Genomic DNA, 19,672 nt, shown 5'->3' with positions numbered 1-19,672 from the left:
AGGGGGAGGTAAAGGGAGGAACACACATCAATTACTTTCTTTGCCAGTGCCAGCCCTACTGGGGATGGAGATGGAGCTTAAAACCGGGGGACATAAGGTGGTGGGGAGTCAACTTGGAAATCTCTGTGCAGGGGAGGTTGCTATGAGGTCCATAAGAGTTACCAAAATAAAACGTTTAAACTCTACCTTTCTTCACACTTTCTCGTAAAGTGGTTTATTCTCCCCCATACAAATCCCTCCGTTATGCCATTGGTATTTTAATAGGGATTGCGGAATCTATTGATTGCTTTGGATAGTATGGACATTTTCATGATATTGATTCTATCAATCCATTAACATGGTATATTCTTCCATTTGTTTATATTTTCCTCTATTCCTTTTTTTCAATGTCCTGTAGTTTTCCAAGTACAAGTCTTGTTACCTCCTTGGTTAAGTTTTTTCCTAAATATCTTAATTTTTTGTTGTTGCGATGGTAAATAGGATTGTTTAATTTCTCTTCCTGAGAGTTCATTATTGGTATATAAAAATGCCATGCATTTCTAGATGTTAATTTTGTATCCTGCTACTTGCCAAATTTCATTTATTAAATTGGTAGTTTTTTGAGTCTTTAGGGTTTTTCTATGTACAATATTACGTCATCTGTAAATATTGACGATTTTACTTCCTCCTTTCCAATTTGGATGATTTTTATTTTTTCTTCTTGTCTGATCACTGTGGCTAGTACTTCTAGTACTATGTTGAATAAGAGTGGTGAAAGTGGACAGACATCCTGTCTTGTTTCTGTTCTTAGGGGAAATGATTTTAATTTTTTGTCCATTGAGTGTGATGTAGGTTTGTCACATATGGCCTTTATTATGTTGAGGTATGATCCCTCTATCCCACTTTACTGATAATTGTTATGAAAAAGGGTGTTGGATTTTGTCGAATGCTTTTTTTGGTATCAATTGATATGATCATGTGATTTTTGTCTTGCAACCTGTTTATGTGATGTATCACATTTATTGATTTGCATATATTGTACCAGCCTCGCACCCCTGGAATAAATCCCACTTGGTCATGGTGTATGATCTTTTAAGTAGTTCCCTTTTAGAGGTTTGGAAACTTAAGCTTCAGTGTTTTAAACTCATATTTACCCTAAAATCACATGGCTGGGTCTGTCTGACCTCCTTCAATATAATGCTATTAAGATGCAGGTCAGAGATTATGGGGCCTGATTAGGAGCCTTGCTTCTGGGCTGACCCAAGAGAGCTGTGTGCTCCGAGATACGTGTGACTTGCTAACGACTGGATGTCTGGCCCCTGTGACCTACTCATAATTCCTAACCACCTAAAACACTTTTGTGGATTACAGAGGAAGCCTCAGATATTATTTACTTTGGAACATCCAAGAAACGGTTATCAACCTTGAAGTTTATTGGACAGTATGGCAATGGTCTTAAAAGGTGAGAATTTTTTCTTTCTTTAAGGCATATATTATTGATAATGGAACAATATTTAGTTAAAGGCATTCTTAGGTAGAATGGTCCAAATTTATAGAACTTTAAAAAGCATATAAATTTGGGAGTCCTACCTTGGTGTTGACTCTCCATACCCATTACAGACTTGATCTTTACAACATTTTAAAATTTAATTTTCAAATAAGTGATGAGTCTTCTCCCAGGAACTGCTGTACTTCTGAGCTTAATTGCATCTCTGTGGTTTCTTACTTCTCAAAGCATAGTTTAGTATAAGTGTTACTTGTGTCCATGGTTTATTTTAGTAGAATATCTCAGTGAAAGGCAAGCACAGTCACCAGTGTGGCAACTGCTAGGGGCAGATGATTGTGCTTTTCTTCAACCGCAGGCCATCTTTATCTCTGGAATCATGTCTCAAGCAAGAGTGTGGGGCTGGACTAGTTCAAATCCATCTGTTCTGCTTTGAGAAAGAAAATCATATTGAACTCTCTTGGTGATGGGTCAGCAAAACAGTGGCGCTACTTCTGTGAAGAGAAAACCCATTAGAGAACACAGTATCATGCCTGCCTGTTGCTCCTTTTTAGTGTATGACATGTAAACTGTTACCTTCTTGATTTTTAATATAGTGGGTCCATGAGGATTGGAAAAGACTTTATTCTTTTCACAAAGAAGGAAGAAACGATGACCTGTGTTTTTTTCTCTCAGACATTCTGTGAAGGAGAAGGTCTGAGTGAGGTAAGAGTTGAGATTTTTCTTTGTTTCCAATGGTATCAGTGTTGTTTTCATTTCCTATCTCAGGAGGTAAAATCTATAATGAGTTCTTTCTGGTTATGTTTTAGAAATGTAGGAATATGTTTGGGAGATGAAGAAAGAGTGGCTGGATCATTGGAGGCCTATCTTATTCTCTCTTGGGTTTTCAACTTCTAAGAAGTTTTCAGAACTTTATTTACATTATCTATATACCCAAATCTCCCAAAATAAGAGGCTCCTTTTGGCACAATGAGCTTTTTTTGGAAGAAGCCTGCAAATCAGTTGTACCACTTGTGCCATAAATGGATTATCATTCTTAAAAGAAACAGAATATTGGATTCAAAGTCTTGAAATAGAAAATCTAAAGAAACAAAATGTGAAATATACTTAAACTTGTAACTCCAGTGACCATAATAATTGCAACTCCATTTGATGACCCAGAGACATTTTATTAATTTGAAGTGTCTGAGTTTTACTTTTAGAAACATCAGTTATAAATCAGTACAACAAGTATATGTTGAGGAACTGCTGTCTGTCCAGCACTGGGTAGGCCCTGTAGAAGGTAGGAAACAAGAAGTAGACCACCTGACCATCAGACTTTTTTTAGCGCTGCCACAAAATAAGGCAGACACATATGAATTATCTAAATAATAAAATGGAATTGTTTAAAAGGAATGCTGTTCAACAAGTATGTGTTCCTGCTGCTACAAATTGTCAAAAGCAGTGATATGGGGGTTTTATGGAGTGAGTACACCTTATTACTAGAAAGGCTGGTTTGTGGAGAGAAATCGTGTACAGAAAGTCTCATGCCTGGAGATAAGAATGGGGTTTGAAGGGACAGTATGGAAATGTGAGATTGCCCAGCAAGAGCAGAGCATGCTCACTGGCTACAGTTGAGTGGGGCTGGGTATAGGAACAGTCTGCAGGCACTAGGGAATAGGCAATGGGCTGCTACACATGCATTCAAGAAAAATTAACAAAAACAAGCTAATTCTTTGACAACCCATTTATTGCAGTATAGGGTCATGGGTGCCCTCCAGGCTTTGGAACCCCACCCTAGAGGGGATGCCCTTCTATCACAGGGCCACTCACAGACACCCATACTCACTCCGACTGGGATAGTTCAGACACACCAATCCACCTCATGTGCACGTCTTTGGGAGGTGGGAGAAAACTGGAGTACCTGGAGAAAATCCACATAGACATGGGGAGAACCTTCACACTCCACACAGTCAGTGGCCCCTGCTGAGAGTTTTTTCTCATCGACATTGTAATAAAAGAACATTGAACAAAACAGCATTTGAGAGCCTGCTGTACTTTAAAGATTAGTCTAAAAAATGCCTATTGAAAACTCTGAGCGTGTGGGGGGTGGGGCTTGGCAGCTATGAGTGTCACGATAGGAAGATCTAGCTGGATGTTTTATTGGGAAACCCTCAACATCATTTTCTTTATGTCTTTCCTTCTGGGTTTGTCAGGTTTCTCAGGGAAGACTTCTAGTCTTCTACCTGAAGACCTACTTGAAAACTTTCTGGAAGCTAAATGGGAGAAGAGATCTGTGGTTCTTAGTACGCAATATGTACACTTTCACTTAATCCCTCTCATCTCAGTAAGGTCCCCTGACAGCTCTACTTGGCATGTCACGTTATTCAGAAACACTTTGTTCCAGTCTTCCCAGAAAGTGAACATCCATTCTTTGTGGAGGTAGGGAAGGACTTATTGCCAGATGGGTGTCTGGATGCACATCTGGCTCTCTTTCCCCTTTGCCCTGGTCTAGAGTTGATTCATGTCATAATTTTCAGAGTCTTTATTTATTTTTATTTTTTAAAATATATTTTATTGATTTTTTACAGAGAGGAAGGGAGAGGGACAGAGAGTTAAAAACATTGATAAGAGAGAAACATCGATCAGCTGCCCTCTACACACTCCCCACTGGGGATGTGCCCGCAACCAAGGTTCATGCCCTTGACCGGAATCGAACCTGGGACCCTTGAGTCCGCAGGCCGATGCTCCATCCACTGAGCCAAACCGGCTAGGGCCATTTTCAGAGTCTTTTAGTGGATTCTGAACTATAAATCAGGCTGCTTCTCTTTTCTGGCATGATCTTTGTATTGCTTTTCTTAGATATGCTGTCATTTGCTCTCCACGTTCTAAATGCTGCTACTATTGTTCCTTCTGCCGTTATACCCATATTTTAAAAGAAAGCAGAAGTAGATTCTATCTGTCCCCACATTTCACAATGGACCATTTTAGAATAAAGCCATATATATAATGCGTCTCTTCCTTATAAAGCTAGAATACAGGAGAGAAGTAAACTTTTAACTTCATGTTTGGTTTTGTAATTTGGCTGACGAGTAGACTGAATTATGAACAGAAAAAAAAGTGATGGTTTTTATTTGTGTGTTTCATAGTAAATTGATGTGTTTTTTTTAATAGGTTGTAGTTCCAATGCCTTCGTGGTTAACCAAAAACAGAGAACCTGTCACAGATGATCCTCAGAAATTCTCAACGGAATTGTCTATAATTTATAAGTACTCTCCATATAAAACCGAAGCTGAATTAATGCGGCAATTTGATATAATCTATGGGAAATGTGGTAAGATCATAAAAACGTTGAAATTTAGATGGAAGTATTTGTTTCATTGTCTTATGAAAGGCATTAATGTATGTGTTCATATTTTTTCTCTTTATAATATCACGTGGCATCTTGCATGGGGGCAGTCATTTGTTTTAGCCATATAACTTTTGTATTAAGAGAATCCAAACATAGATAACTTCAAGTCCCTGACAATGGGAGAAAGGTGTATACTTGCATGAACTTGGTGAATATCAGTGAGAAGAGGATGCTACAAGCTATGACTGCAGGGCTCCACAGTCCCTGTACCAGATACAGTTAGGAGATGCTTATTGCAGCGTTTAAGATGAGATGATCCCAGGTTTATGAATTAGTAACTTATAAAGTAATGAATCCAAGTTTCTGCAGCAATTAGCAATAACTTTGTAGATACTTTTTTTCCAAATTAATGGATCTCTTTTGCATTCTCTTAACCTCCACCAACTTTCTGATGAATATGAAGAATGCACCATGTCTAGTAATATTTTAAATGCCAATCTTTCTCTAGGCTTCCACCACTCTTTATATCAAGAAGAAAAAAGAATCCTATTTTAGAGAAAGCTACGTGCACTCTACTTTTTCCAACTCCTTGATTTATGTAATGTTTATAGAAAAATTCCAAGAAATTTATTTCTGAGTTAGCCTATGTTACTTTTGAAATTTCTTCTTTAACCTGTGGCATTTTGTTTAATAGTGGTGTGGTTTTTTCATCCTTTTCTTTTTCTCAGAGAGAAAAGTATGGGCAATTATAGTATTCATTTTATTAACATATACATGATATACTTTGAGAATAGTTGATGTCATCTCTTAGTTGACTTCTAATTGTGAAGTACTCCTACAAATAGTAATGAAGAGTATACTATTTCCTGAATACTTTTCTAAATGGTTTATAAAAATTAATTCATTTAATCCCTTAAACGAGTATGTGTTTTAGGAACTTTATAAGTGCCACTGAATAGATGAGAAAAACGAAGTTCAGCAGTGCTAGGAATCTTATCTGAGGTCATTGCACCTGTACATGGTTGATCCAGGATTTAGACCCAGGCATTTTGCTCCCAAGTCTAATTCTTAGCCACTATGCTGTTCTCCCTTGTACTGAAGTTCTACCAAAAAAGTGAAATTGGTTGTTCTTTTAATTTACCTAACAATTCTGTTTGTCTTCATATTATAAACAACTTTATAAAGCATTTGTTTTTTGTTAACTATGCTTTAGAACAGGGTCAGCAAACTATGGCCCCCACAGGCCAAATCTGGCTTCATCCCCGTTCTTGTAAATAAAGTTTTATTGGAATACCAGAGGCCTGGTGCACAAAATTTGTGCACGGGGTGGGGGTACCCTCAGCCCAGCCTGCACACTCTCCAATCTGGGATCCCTCGGAGGATGTCTGACTGCCCAGGCCTAAACCGGCAGTCAGACATCCCACTCACAATCCTTGACTGCTGGCTCCTAATCGCTCACCTGCCTGCCTGCCTGGTTGCCCCAACTGTCTCCCTGCCACCCCCGTGCCAGCCTGATTACCCCTCACTGCCTCTGCATTCTGGCCCGATCGCCCCTAACTCCCCCCCTCCAATGGCCTGGTTACTCCTAACTGTCCCCCCTCTGGCCTGGTCACCCCTTACTGCCCCCACTGCCTGCCTGGTTGCCCCTAACTGCCCCCCTTGCCAGCCTGGTTGCCCCTAACTGCCCCACTCCTGCTGGCTGGTTGCCCCCAACTGCACCCTCCCACCCACTGGCCTGGTTGCCCCTAACTGCCCCTCACCGGCCTGGTCACCCCTTACTACCCCCACTGCCTGCCTGGTTGCCCCCCCCTCCCCTGCCTGCCTGGTCACCCCAACTGCCCCCCCCTGCTGGCTTGGTTGCCCCCAACCGCCCCCTCTGCGGGCCTGGTTGCCCCATGCAGCCTGCTTGTTAAGTCGTTTGGTTGTCCCTCGCTAACCCCCCTGCCAGCCTAGTTACCCCACACAGCCTGCTTGCTCAGTCGTTTGGTCGTCCCTCATTAACCCCTCTGCTGACCTGGTCGTAGGCAGCAATCTTTTGAGGGTGTGAGGGTTAATTTGCATGTCACCTCTTTATTATATAGGATGGCCACACTCACACATTTATGTATTCTCAGAGGCAGCTTTCATGCTACAGTGGTAGAGTTGAATTGTGGGTAGTTTTGACAGAGACCATATAGCCTGCAAAGCCTGGAATATTTATTACCCGGCCCTTTACCAAAAAAATTTGCCAACACCTGTTGTAGGGTCTAAAAGCAATACTTCATATTTGTACAATTTTTTCAAACTGGTATTTGTTCTTATGTACATTGATTGTAGTTCCACCAATGAGAGCTTTACCTGCAGTACAAATTTGGCTAAGGCTCCTAATAATTTTTGTAATGCAAATTATGAAAAGTGCCCAAGTTTAAGAATCCACACTGAAAGACATAATAAATTGAGTACTAATAAGAAGCACTGTTAATGTGGAAACTCAACACTCTTTGGCAGAGTGGAATTTTCTATAAGACATATGTCTTGGAACTTATCCAAGCATATTTACTGAAGTACAAAGGGAATTTTGGCTGAGGGCAGGCTTAAATCAATAGATATGATAATACCACCATGACTCATATTTAGTGTAGTTAAAATATTAACAAGTTAAACATCTGTTTTGCACTAGGTACTTTGCTGGTTATTTATAACTTGAAGCTTCTGCTCAGTGGAGAACCAGAGTTGGATGTTAAAACTGACAAGGAAGATATACTGATGGCTGAAGCTCTTGAGGAGTGAGTAATGTGTGTTTGACAGAAGGTCTCTCAGAATGGCACAGAGCTGTAGTGAGGAGCCTCGCATCATGGTTCCAGGTCGGAGGCTCCGGGGACAATTCACTTTACCCTCCTTACAGATGACGGAAGTAGGATAGACCACTGGTTCCCAGCCTCACTGAGCTTCTGAGGGACGTGGGCAGGTTCTTAAGACGTCTAGGATCCTATGTCCTCCCAGGCCTACTGAGTCAGAGTCTCCAGACATGAAACCTAGAATTGAATATTTTCTATATGCTCTCCAGGTGACTCAGAGGTGCCAGCGTGTTTGGGGACCACTGAAATACAAGGTCTCTAAGAGTCGCTAATTCCAAACCTCCTGCTTGATAAATATTAAAGTGGAAAAGCCCACACACAGAGTTCATTATTCATACAGAGCATTAAAAATGCATGAGCATGATGTGAAGCAAAAAGGAATAGGACCAAATAGCAATTGACAATGGCCACGAACTGCATACTTGTATTTTATAAATAAATAGACAGATTCATTTTTCTTGGCTATTAGGAATCCATAAAAACAGCATGAGAAAGCACTGGGGGGTATGGGTGAAAAAGTGTGAAAAAATAATGAAATAGTGACTAACCTAAGTTTCTCTAAATTAACTTTGTATATAAAATGTATAAGCTTAAATGTGTAGTTTCTTCATGTTAGAACTTGAGCGCTAGAGGGAATTTAAAGGAATTTAATCCAATTACAATCATTTCAGATACCAGTATTGTTTAATAGAAGTATAATGAGAGAGCCACAAATATGAACCACCTATGTACTCTTACGTTTTCTAGTAGCCACATTAAGAAATGTAAAACAGGTGAGATTAATTTTAATAATGTTTTAAATTAATCTGGTATATATGAAATGTTATAATTTCAATTTTGATATGCAAATATCTATATATATATAAGGCTAAGTGATCAACCATCCGTCTGTCCAACCATCCAACTAACTGACTAGCGGTACATATATGACGCACACTGGCAATTTAAAAATAAACATTGACTTGCACATGTATGATACATATAAAGCTCTCACTGGCGCCAATCGCACACGTGTCTTAATTTTATAATACTATATTATATATACTATTTTGACATGAAATTTTTTGCAGTAATGTAATTACCACATGAATCTTTCTTCTAATTAATGTCCTTTCAATGTGCATGAATCCATGCACCGGACCACTAGTTAAGATATATTTTACATTCCTTTTAATACTAAATTTTTGAAATCCAGAGTGTGTATAGCACATATAGCACAAATAGCACAAATCAGTCTGAAATCTTGCCCAATTAGCATGGGTAACCACTAGCTGCCATTTTGGACAGGGCAGTTTAGACTAAGATATTAACACTCAAGTAAACACATCAACTTAAAGAAGAACTTTTATTTTTTGCCTTTGAGGTAAGATTTAGAAAGTCCCTTCTACAGTTAGAAAATTTACTGTTTGGTAACAAACTTTTAGATTTTCTTTTCAACTTTTTTCTGTTTTATATTTTTCCTTATTTTTTTTCAGTATCTGGAATTCTTAATTTACACAGAAATTGATGTTTTCTTTCCTTTGGAAAAAAATCCAACCTAATTACTATTGGACAAATGTTGGGAAGCCTTTTGCTAACATTAATATGCCAATATCAGAAAGGAGGCCCAGAATTGTTCCTGGCACCTCCATTACTATCTCCCCCTTTTCCCGCTGGCCCTGTCCTTCCATTAAGAGCTGCTTCTGAAACCAATATGTCACGCTGTTTAAAAGCCTTGTGCATAAATTTTCAGTTCTCTGTCAGAGTGCCTTGGCATTTCAACACTAGCACCGGGAAACAAGACATTATTAGAGGAATAATTTGACAGCTAATTATTTGGGGGAAGTTCTTACTGTTTCCAGATTGTTTAACAAAGCCAGCAGCTTCTTAAGCCATTTAGGCATTTAATTATAAAATAAAGAAAATTCCCTGTTTGGGGGCAGCATCCGGGAGGCGGTGTGGAGACGGGGATGTGAGTCATGAGGGCCACCTACGTGGGCGCTGGGTGTGGGGTTCAGTCCTCGACGGGTGTCCCAACCGTGGCCACGAGGTCCCTGGGGCAGCCCTCCTGGGAATGGCTTGCTGTGCAGCCTCACCTTCCAGGTCCTGCCTCCGGAGCCCTGGGCACAGCCCGGCAGGACTCAGTGATTGTGGAAAAAGTGCAATAAACTGTGAAATGTGGGCCCGGCAAGAAAGAAAGAAAGAAAGAGAGAGAGAGAGAGAGAGAGAGAGCGAGCGCGAGAAAGAAAGAAAGAAAGAAAATGGATCACACCTAAGACACGTACAATTTCACTGTGGAACATTGACTATATTGGATTTCTTTTTGTTTGGTTTTTCAACAAAATTTTTCATAGTTCAATCACAAAGTCTTTTAAAGACAAGGATGGGGTCTGTACCAAGGATGCTATACATTTCATGGCTTCTAATACTAGGACCATGGTGGTGCCAAAGAAGGGTGGCAATTACCTCGAAGGGAAGGTAGTAATGCCACCTGTTTTTTCCTCTTACAAGTCAGTGGATTCTGGCATTGATACCCCATTCCTCTTCACTAAGAGACTGGAGAAAAATTAACTCTTAGGGCTAAAAGAATGCTTCTGGACCAAGGTGGATTTTTTCTGAGACTTCTTGCATTTATGACGTCTGAAATTTAAACTTCTAATCAAGTACAGTTTACATTACCTTGGTTTCTAGAACAAGTGGTTTGTAATATAATAATAATTCCTTTACCACTTCTTTTTCTTGTGGTTATTGTATCCCCTTAAGCTCACCGGGCATGATTCTACATCTGTCCAAAACACATTTCAAATATTGGAACTGCTATTTTCACCTTCCATTTTAGATGGTGTGGTCCTGCTGGTTCTGAAAATAATTTAATTTTCTACACAGGAATAGGGAAATGCAACCGTTCAGGCTTTTATTTAGCCACAGAGAAGAGGTTTTCTGGTATAATTTATTTCCTTCAAATTTTGTTTACTGTTAAATCAAAAGTGAAATAATATCTTAAAATTATTTTAGGAAGAGAATTTACATGTTATCATCAAGTGTTAATTTGTATTATTTCATTCTAAGTTTAATTTATCATATTTCTTTATTCACTTATGATTGGTTTCATAAGCTTTATTCTCAGTTGTTATGCAATCTTTTTTCATTTTATTTTTATTTCTGTTTTTTTTATATTTAAAATTTTTTAATTACAGTTTACATTCAATATTATTTTGTATTAAATTCAGGTAAACAGCATATTGGTTAGACAATCATATACTTTACAAAATGTTCCCCCTGATATTTCCAGTATCCAACTGGCACCATACATAGTTATTAGAGTACCAGAGGTCCGATGCATGAAAATTAGTGCAAGAGTAGGCCTTCCTTCCCCTGGCTGCTGGTACTGGCTTCCCTCTGGCACCCGGGAACCGGGCTGCCTTCCCCCAGGCTGCCTGCAGGCACCCGGGACCCAGCTAGCTGGCTTCCCTCTGGCCCTGGCTTCATCAGGAAGGACGTCCAGAATGACATCCAGAAGACTTCTGGTCTAATTAGCATATTACCCTTTTATTATTATAGATTATTGACTGTATTCCCTGTGGTGTATTTTATATCCCCATGACTAGTTTGTAACTACCAATTTGTACTTCTCAATCTCTTCACCTTTTTCACCCAGCCTTCCAAACTCCCTTCTCTCTGGCAGCCATCAGTCTGTTCTCTGTATCTGTGAATTGGTTTCAATTTGTTTGATCATATATATTGTTCTTTAGATTCCACATATAAGTTAAATCATATGGTATTTGTCTTCCTCTGACCAACATTTCATTTAGCATAATAACCTTTAGGTCAATCCATGCTGCCTCAAATGGTAAAGTTTCTTTTTTTTCTTATAACATTTTATTACTAGAGACCCGGTGCACGAAATTCATGCGGGGGATGGGGGGTCCCTCAGCCCAGCCTGCAACGACGCCACCGTCCCTCACCCCCAGCCTCTGGTCCAAGGCCCCCATGTGACTAGGGTGCGGACGCTGGGCTCGCGTTGCCAGGGCAATGCCGCCAGCGTCCCGCCCCAGCCACTATGGGCGCTGCCATCTTTGTTGCAGAGTGATGGTTAATTTACATATTACTCTTTTATTAGATAGGGTTTTTTTTTTTTTCCTCTATTGATTAAGGTATTATATATGTGTCCTTATCTCCTCTTTGCCCCCCACCCCTCCACTCATGCCCTCACCCCCCTGGTGTAAAATTTCATTCGTTATTTTGGTTGAGTAATATTCCATTGTATATATATACCCCTTCTTTTTTATCCACTCATCTATTGATGGCCACTTAGGTTGCTTCCATAGCTTGGCTATTGTAAGTAACGCTGCAATGATCATGGGTGCATCTATTCTTTCAAATTAGTGTTTCAGGTTTCTTCAGCTATATCCTAGAAGTGGAGCCTGAGTCAAAAGCAGTTACATTTTTAATTTTTTGAGGAAACTTCATAATACTTTACACAATAGCTGAGCCAATCTGCATTCCCACTAAGAGTACATGAAGGTTCTCTTTTCTCTGCATCCTCACCAACACTTATTGTTTGTTGATTTATTGATGATAGCGATTCTGACAGGTGTGAGGTGATATCTTATTGTGGTTTTTAATTTGCATTTCTCTGATGATTAGTGATATTGGGCATATTTTCGTAAGTGTATCGGCCATCTGTATGTCCTCTTTGGAGAAGTGTCTATTTAAGTCCTTTTCCCATTTTTAAATTGGATTGTTTGTTCTTTGGTGTTGAGTTCTTTATAAATTTAGGATATTACCCCCTTATTAGATGTATCATTAGTGAATGTGTTCTCCCATGCAGTGAGTTTTCTTTTTATTTTGTTGATGGTTTCCTTTGCTGCGCAGAAGTTTTTTAGTTTGACATAGTCCCATTTGTTTATATTTTCTTTTGTTTCCCTCGCCCAAGGAGATAATCAATAAAAATATTACTAAGAAATGTTCGAGATTTTACTGCCTATGTTTTCTTCTAGGATTTCTATGGTATTGAGTTTAACATTTAAGTCTTTAATTCATTTTGAGTTGATTCTTGTATATGGTATAAGAAGGTGGTCTAATTTTATTTTTTTGTATTCCCATATAAATTTTAGGATTATTTGTTGTAATTCTGTGAAAAATGCATTTTGATGGAGATTGCATTGAATCTATAGATTGCTTTGGGTAGTATGTACATTATAACAATGTTTATTTTTTCCTATCCATGGGCATGGTATATGCTTCCATTTATTTGTATCTTCTTCAGTTTCTTTCTTCAGTGTCTTATAATTTCCCAAATACAGGTCTTTTACCTCCTTGGTTAAATTTATTCCTAGATTTGTTTTGTTTTGTTAATTCCTCACATGGGGATATTTTTTCCCCGTTGCTTTTCAGAGAGAGTGGGAGGGAGGGAGGGCAATGAGGGGGGCAGGGGACAGAGAGAGAGAGAGAAACATCAATGTGACAGAGACACATTGGCTGGTTGCTTCCCGCACTTGCCCTGCCGGGGGAGGGGAGGGAACTGCAATCCAGGTATGTGCCCTTGACGGGGAATCGAACCTGAGTCCATATAGGTGCACAGGCTGATGCTCTAACCATTGAGCCATGTTGACCAGGGGAGTATTTTATTTTTTTGATGCAATTGTATGTAAATGGTATTGTTTTCTTAGTTTCCCTTTCTGATAGTTTATTATTGGTGTATAGAAATGCAACTGATTTCTCAATATTTTTTTTATATCCTGCTATACTTGAGTGAATTTTTAAATTAGTTCCCGTAATTTTTTTTTCGTTGAAATCATTAGGGATCTTTATATACAGTATCATATCATCTACTATGTAGTCTTGATTAGTCTGATTTCATAATGCTTTCTTGATAAGTGACTTTATAATAGTCCATTGAATTGATTCATAATAATCTACATAACTATTCCTGTATTTTTGGATGGTGGCATTGTCCTTAATGTTTCACATTATTTATGGGTAATGTTAACATAAATGTATTCATGCTGATGGATTTTTAAAATTATTTTTGCCGGGAGCCAGTCCATCCTTGCTGTTTCAAGGGACCTGGCATATATGGCATACTGTTCTTAATATATTTGCTCACCTTCTTGGCACTATGAGTTTTAACCAAGGTCACCTCTCCAAGAAGGAGGTAGGGATTTTCCCCTGAAGTTAGGGAGGGAATACTTGGTTGGAGAACCTAGACAGAACCTAGCTGAAGAACCCGGCTACAGAACTTGGCGACCGAACCTGGCTGGAGAACCTAGCGAGAGAACATGGCTACAGAAGCTGGCTGGAGAACCTAGAGAACGTGGCTGGAGAACCTAGCAAGAGATCATGGACACAGAACTTGGCTGGAGATTGTAGCTAGAGATCCAGGCAATGCTGCTGATCAACTGAACGCTGTCTCCATGTCATTCCTTCTTCGCTGACTCCGTCCACACCTTTGGGGACCCCTGGACCTGCTAGGGCAGGACCCCGGCATATTTTGAATTATATTTTAAGACAGGTTGTCAGGATGGGAGCTACTGAGTCAAAAAGTCTGAACTTTTATATAGTTCTTGTGAATATTTGGCCCCAATTTTCAATTAGTAATCAAAACCCTTTATCTGCTCTGGGCTGAGGTTCTAACCATAGTAATCAGATCATTGGCAGGGCCTTGTTTCAATATGACAACAACCTCATGAAAATTTCATCAGGAGGTATGTTCAAGCGCACAGGCAGTGGTGGCCTGGGTTTTTGCGATATCAGTACAAAGACAACTTGTTTTCACTTAAATTTTAAAAGTGTGTAAATAGATAACAGACACCTCAGGATTTCAGAATGCTGATGAGGTAGAAGTTTGCATTTAATGTGTGATATTTTAAATCAGAATTTGAGTCTATGAATGTGGTTTGTGCTGGGTGGCAGGGAATAATACATAGGTTTCAGGGTGATATGCATAAAATGGGTTGCACCTGTAGAGAAAGAAACATGCTAAATTATATGTCATGTATTTAAGCCATCTCTTTTCCAACTATCTTTAAAAATATGACAGTTTGGATTCTTTTCATTAAGTCCACTAGGTTAATACTAACGTTATATATTTTTATTTTCTTCTACATTCTTTAGTTTTGTTTTATTTCATTTCTTCTACTTCCTTGAGGTATGTATTTTATTTGCTTACTTGCAAACTCATTTTCTAATCTAAACAATTAACTCTCTTATTTATTCTCTGTGTTATGGCTACATGAAATGGGTTTCAAAATTTAGAACTATCAGTGTTTCTTATTTTTGAATAGTTTATAAATTCTACTTTGATTTTCTCTTTGGCTGAATAATTAATTTTAAAAGATATTTTGAAAATCTACTAGTGAATAGGATTTTTAAGGTGGGTTTACAATTTATGTCATTATTTCTTCAAATAGGTTTTCAATATCTTGCGCTCTCTCTTCTCCTTCTGGTACCCCCATAATGTGAGTGTTGGTATGCTTGAAGTTGTCCTAGAGACTCCTTACACTATCTTCATATTTTTGGATTCTTTTTTTATTTTTGTGCTTCTGATTGGGTGCTTTTTGTTTCCTCATATTCCAAATTGCTGATTTATTCTCAGAATCCTCTACTCTATTATTGACTCCCTGTAAATTATTCATTTCAATTAGTGTATACTTAATTTCTTACTGGTCCTTTTACATTTTTTTTAATGTTTTCACTATTTTCCTTTAAATTCTCACTAAGATGCTTAGAAGTCTCACCCTTGAAGCTTTCATTAAGATCCTTGAGAAATCTTATCATCATTGTCTTGAATTCTGTATCCAGTAGCTTGCTTGATTCCATTTAATTGAGTTTTTTTCTGGATATTTCTTCTATTCTTTGTCTCCACATTTTGCCTGCTTTCCTGTGTGTTTGATCCTATATATTAGGTAGAGCTGCTGTGTCTCCTGGGATTGGTAGAGTGGCCTTGTGTAGTAGGTGTCCTGTAGGGACCAGAACCTCAGGCTTTCATACAGGTAGGGTCTGTGTAGGGTGAGGCTGCCTGAGACTATCTTATAACTTTCACCCCTCCACAGTACATTGAAGCATTGTACTTCAAGCCAATCCACCTTGGAGGCAAGCAGGGTGGTACATTATAAAAAGAATGGACTTTGCAGTTGCTTGAAACCATCTCACATCCTGATTCTTTCACTTAGTAGCTGTTAGACTGTAGATAGTGAAACCAGACTCAATGGGTCTGAGGCCGCCTGTCACTACTTGAGGCAAATTGAGCAGAGACAGGGTTGAATCACATATGAGCGTTTATTCCAATAATGCCGGCAGTATGAAGAGAGCAGTCGGTTACCCTGGAAAATCTGCGCTGACCCCCATCACCAGTTGGCTGATTAGATACACACGAGGGAGAAGATAGGTACGTGCAGCTGCAAGCTGCAAGTGTAACATGGAAAGGGGAGGGGAAGGTCTACAATCTGGCCTTCAGGAGCTCGAAGTCTGATAACAAGGTGACTAATCCATGATGTTACAAACAGCTCAGCCCATTCCTGGGACCAGAGAATGGTCAGTGTTCCTGAGAAAAACTGGAGAGGGTCAGGGTCCAGGCATAGCAACCCAATCAGAGCGTGTCCTGTCCTTGGTCTGTTCTCAGAATGTATTTCTTTTCTGAGAAATAGACCCATTGAGGCATCTTATCTTTTTGTAGCCTGGTTTCATCCTCAGTTTCCAGGGGTTTGTAAGAAAAATTCTTATCTATAGTTAGTAAGGTGAATAATTATGAAACAACTGTTGCTTTATCTTATGTGCCCTTCCCCACTATCAATAGTAGTTATCTGACTAGTTAATTTTACATTAATTGGATATTTATTAAGTCAGGCCCTGTTTTAGGAGCTGGAGATATAGATCAGGGAACATAACAGATATCTCTGTTTCTAGTGGTTTGGATTCTCTTTCATTCTAGTGATAAGTTGTCTATTGTCTATGAACTTCAGTTTTCTCATCTATAAAAAGAGGATATAACGTCATCTACCTAATATAAATGCTATAGAATAGTCACAATACCTGGCTTATGGAAATTCTCAGTGTGTTTTATTTCCCTCCATTCTACTTTCCCTTACACTTCTCTTTGACAATCATGTAATGCTCTGAGAACTAACTCAGTGACTGGCTTATGAATTGCAAATGAATTGAATTCAGGTAAACTGACTTGAGTGGCAACGTCTAGCTACCTTTCTAAGGATATTGCAGATATTTTCACTGGAAGCTGCTGGCACTCTCAGTAGTGGATTCTACTACCCTCCATTGTGAAGACTATTGGAGATATTTATTAGGGTGAGAGAGGGAGTTTTAACCCCTAGAGTGCCGGGGAGCATGATCGTGCTCCTCCTGTCTTTCGCCAAAAGTGCCGGGAGTAAAATCAGCAAAAATGCCTTGGCAATTTTAGCATAATTCCTAGGATATTGGTTGGCACTCAAAGGGTTAAGACATTTTGTAAAGTGATTCTCTTATCTCTAAAATCTCATTTGAGTTCTAAACAATGAAAACTGAATCACTCCTGTAGCATTTTTTCTGATTCTCTTTGTGGGACTCAAGACCATGTGACCACTTCCCCTGGTTCATGTGTGTGTGATTTCTTTGTGTCCAGATTGCTTTCAGTGACCTGTTATTTTCTGCGTGTTATAAATAGTATACATACTCAACTTTATGAGGAAATGAAAGAAGGCAGAGATTCTGGTTTAAAAAAGGCATGTTGTGGAATGGATTGTCATCAAACGGGCCTCCTGTGCTCCTGGAATCCATGTGCTGCAGGATGTGAGGAGGCTGAAGAAATCCATCCCCAAACAGCTCTGAGGGTGAAGCTATAATACAGAGCAATGGGATTTAAATTTTGTGCTAAGTAATGTTTTGAAATTAGGTGCCAAGTTGGCAGAGTGTTTCTAAATTGACAGCATTGGGCAGCATTCCATAACAAAGCCTCTAGTTTATGTCTTAACTGAGCTGGCTGGGAACACATCAAGAGTTACAGCTTCAAGTTGTTATAATGTGTGGCTTGCCACACTGTGGTTGTGACAGAAGTACTTTCATTACTTTGCAAAGCTTATAACTTTTCTTTTAAATTACCTCTTTGAGTTGCCATTTCTCTTAGGTGTACTCTACCCTAAGATTAAATTTGGTTAGCCTGTTCATAGTTCAGAATTTAAACTAGTTAAAAATCTTTATGCACTTCTTTATATTCAGGATAATGCAGGACTTGTTAATTTCAGCTTCAAGAAATCTTCAGAGATTTCATAGGGACTTTAGCAATAAATTTAGAAAATAATTTTTGTAATAATATACAGTATTTTTATGAATAAAAATATGGCACTTCAGAGATATTCCAAAAAGGATCTAATTTAGTGTAGTGCCTGGAGTTTAGATTTATTTTTTTCAACCATGGACCTCAGTAGTTGGGCTGAATGGAAGTCTGTTGTCTGTGTACCCAGTGTGGACAGATGTAGAAGGTGTCCTAGGTCTAAACACCTGTGAGAGACTGTTCTACTCCTTTTCAGGCAACCTGACGTACATACCACCCTGTCCACTAGGTCTATGGGCAGTGGTTCTCAAAACAGGCAGAGTTCAAGGAATCACCTGGGTAGCTCTAAAAATTCACTTTCTCAGACTCTAGCCACAGAGAACCTGAGTTGGTAGATAAAGGAGATAATGACTGGCTACAGGATTCCACTTTCTGGCTCCTCTCCTGACCTTAACACATTTGCTGACCACAACACACCAGTCCACTTGTGGAGCAACACTTAAAACAGTAGCAGAACAACGTGGATAGATTGGGAGGAGGGCACAGAGAGGCCGCAGCCACAGCTGGAGGTGAAGTAGAAACTTTCTGAAAATACCCATTGCTGAGCAGGTGACAAAAAACCTCTCTGTTTCCTCCTGTCATATTCCACAGACTATCAAGGCAGTTTCTGCCTTAAAATACTTTCCTCTTTTCCCATGTCTGTCATGTGACTGTGTGCATTTGGTGGTGGTGGTGGTGGTGGTGTGTGTGTGTGTGTGTGAGGAGGTTTACTCGCTCTTTCTTTCTCTTTTGTCCTTCAGTTTATTATAACCAGTTAAATGGGAGGTAAGAGAGAAAGAGAGGTACAGATAAAGATACCGACACTTCTGGCACAGTTTAAGACAGAAAAGAGACATTTAGGAGGAAACAAGAGAACACATTTTGGAAAAGATGCAAAGCAGGGTAGAGAGTAAGAGTATATTTTCCCTAGATCTTCCTAAGATACTCTTCATTGTTTTGTACAGTTGTATCCCAGTTTCCTAAGCAAATGGCTTTATTTATAAAAAATGATAGCATTATCATTGAAGATGATCAATCATTACAAGTCTTTCTTACACAGGGAACCCTATGTTGTTCATTTTAAATTAAGCCAAGGGAGTGCTGAACAATTATCACTTAGACAACACATTTATTTATGAGGGTGCTGGTCTCACAGAATTTATAGCCTGATGGGGGTACAGATAAACAGGCAGTGGCACCAGTAAGTGACGTGCTGTGATGGAGAGGCACGAAGAAGAAGGGGGGCACCAGAGGAGAGTGATTTACCCCATCTTGGGGAGTGGGAGAGGGCTTCAAGAGGAAGCAAGGTTTCAAGTTGCATTCTCATGGGTGAAAAGAAGCCAACCAAAAGTAGCCAAAAGATTGAATGTGCCTAGGCTTGGGGACAAGAAAGCCGGCCCCCATATCTGAACAACAGAGTGGTCCTAAATTGCTAGACAGATGCTGGTAAGAGGCAAGGCTGGAGAGTTAAGTGGGGGCCAGATCATGAAGGACCTTCTACATCATAAAAAGGAGTTTGAAAGTTACATTGGGTGGCCCATTTCCTATACAGATTTTATAGTGCACCTCTTTTCTTCTTTTTTTAATCATAGACATCATAATAGCATAAGAGGCATTGCTATTCTGTTTGTCATAGATAAAAAGGAACTTGGGAAGTATAAATGTGTGTAGAAAAGGGTTAATGGGGAAGGCTTCTATTCATTGTGTCTTGCTTGCAAGGTTGGTCTTTGGTGGGCTTC

The 19,672-nt window shown here is 39.2% G+C and overlaps 1 protein-coding gene across 1 annotated transcript in view; it reads left to right on the top strand.

Moving 5' to 3' along the window:
* The window catches only part of MORC1 (MORC family CW-type zinc finger 1), a 136,825-nt gene that overhangs the window by 14,297 nt on the left and 102,856 nt on the right, over nt 1-19,672 (top strand). The window contains 4 exon segments of the mRNA XM_006759570.2: nt 1,351-1,441; nt 2,080-2,188; nt 4,637-4,796; nt 7,474-7,579. Of these exon segments, the coding sequence (XP_006759633.1) occupies nt 1,351-1,441; nt 2,080-2,188; nt 4,637-4,796; nt 7,474-7,579 (466 nt within the window).

This window comes from Myotis davidii, unplaced genomic scaffold (genome assembly GCF_000327345.1).
Source record: "Myotis davidii unplaced genomic scaffold, ASM32734v1 scaffold16, whole genome shotgun sequence".
Classification (NCBI taxonomy): Eukaryota; Metazoa; Chordata; class Mammalia; order Chiroptera; family Vespertilionidae; genus Myotis; species Myotis davidii.
Note: the sequence above shows the minus strand (reverse complement) of the source record. Positions and strands in the feature narration are given on the sequence as shown.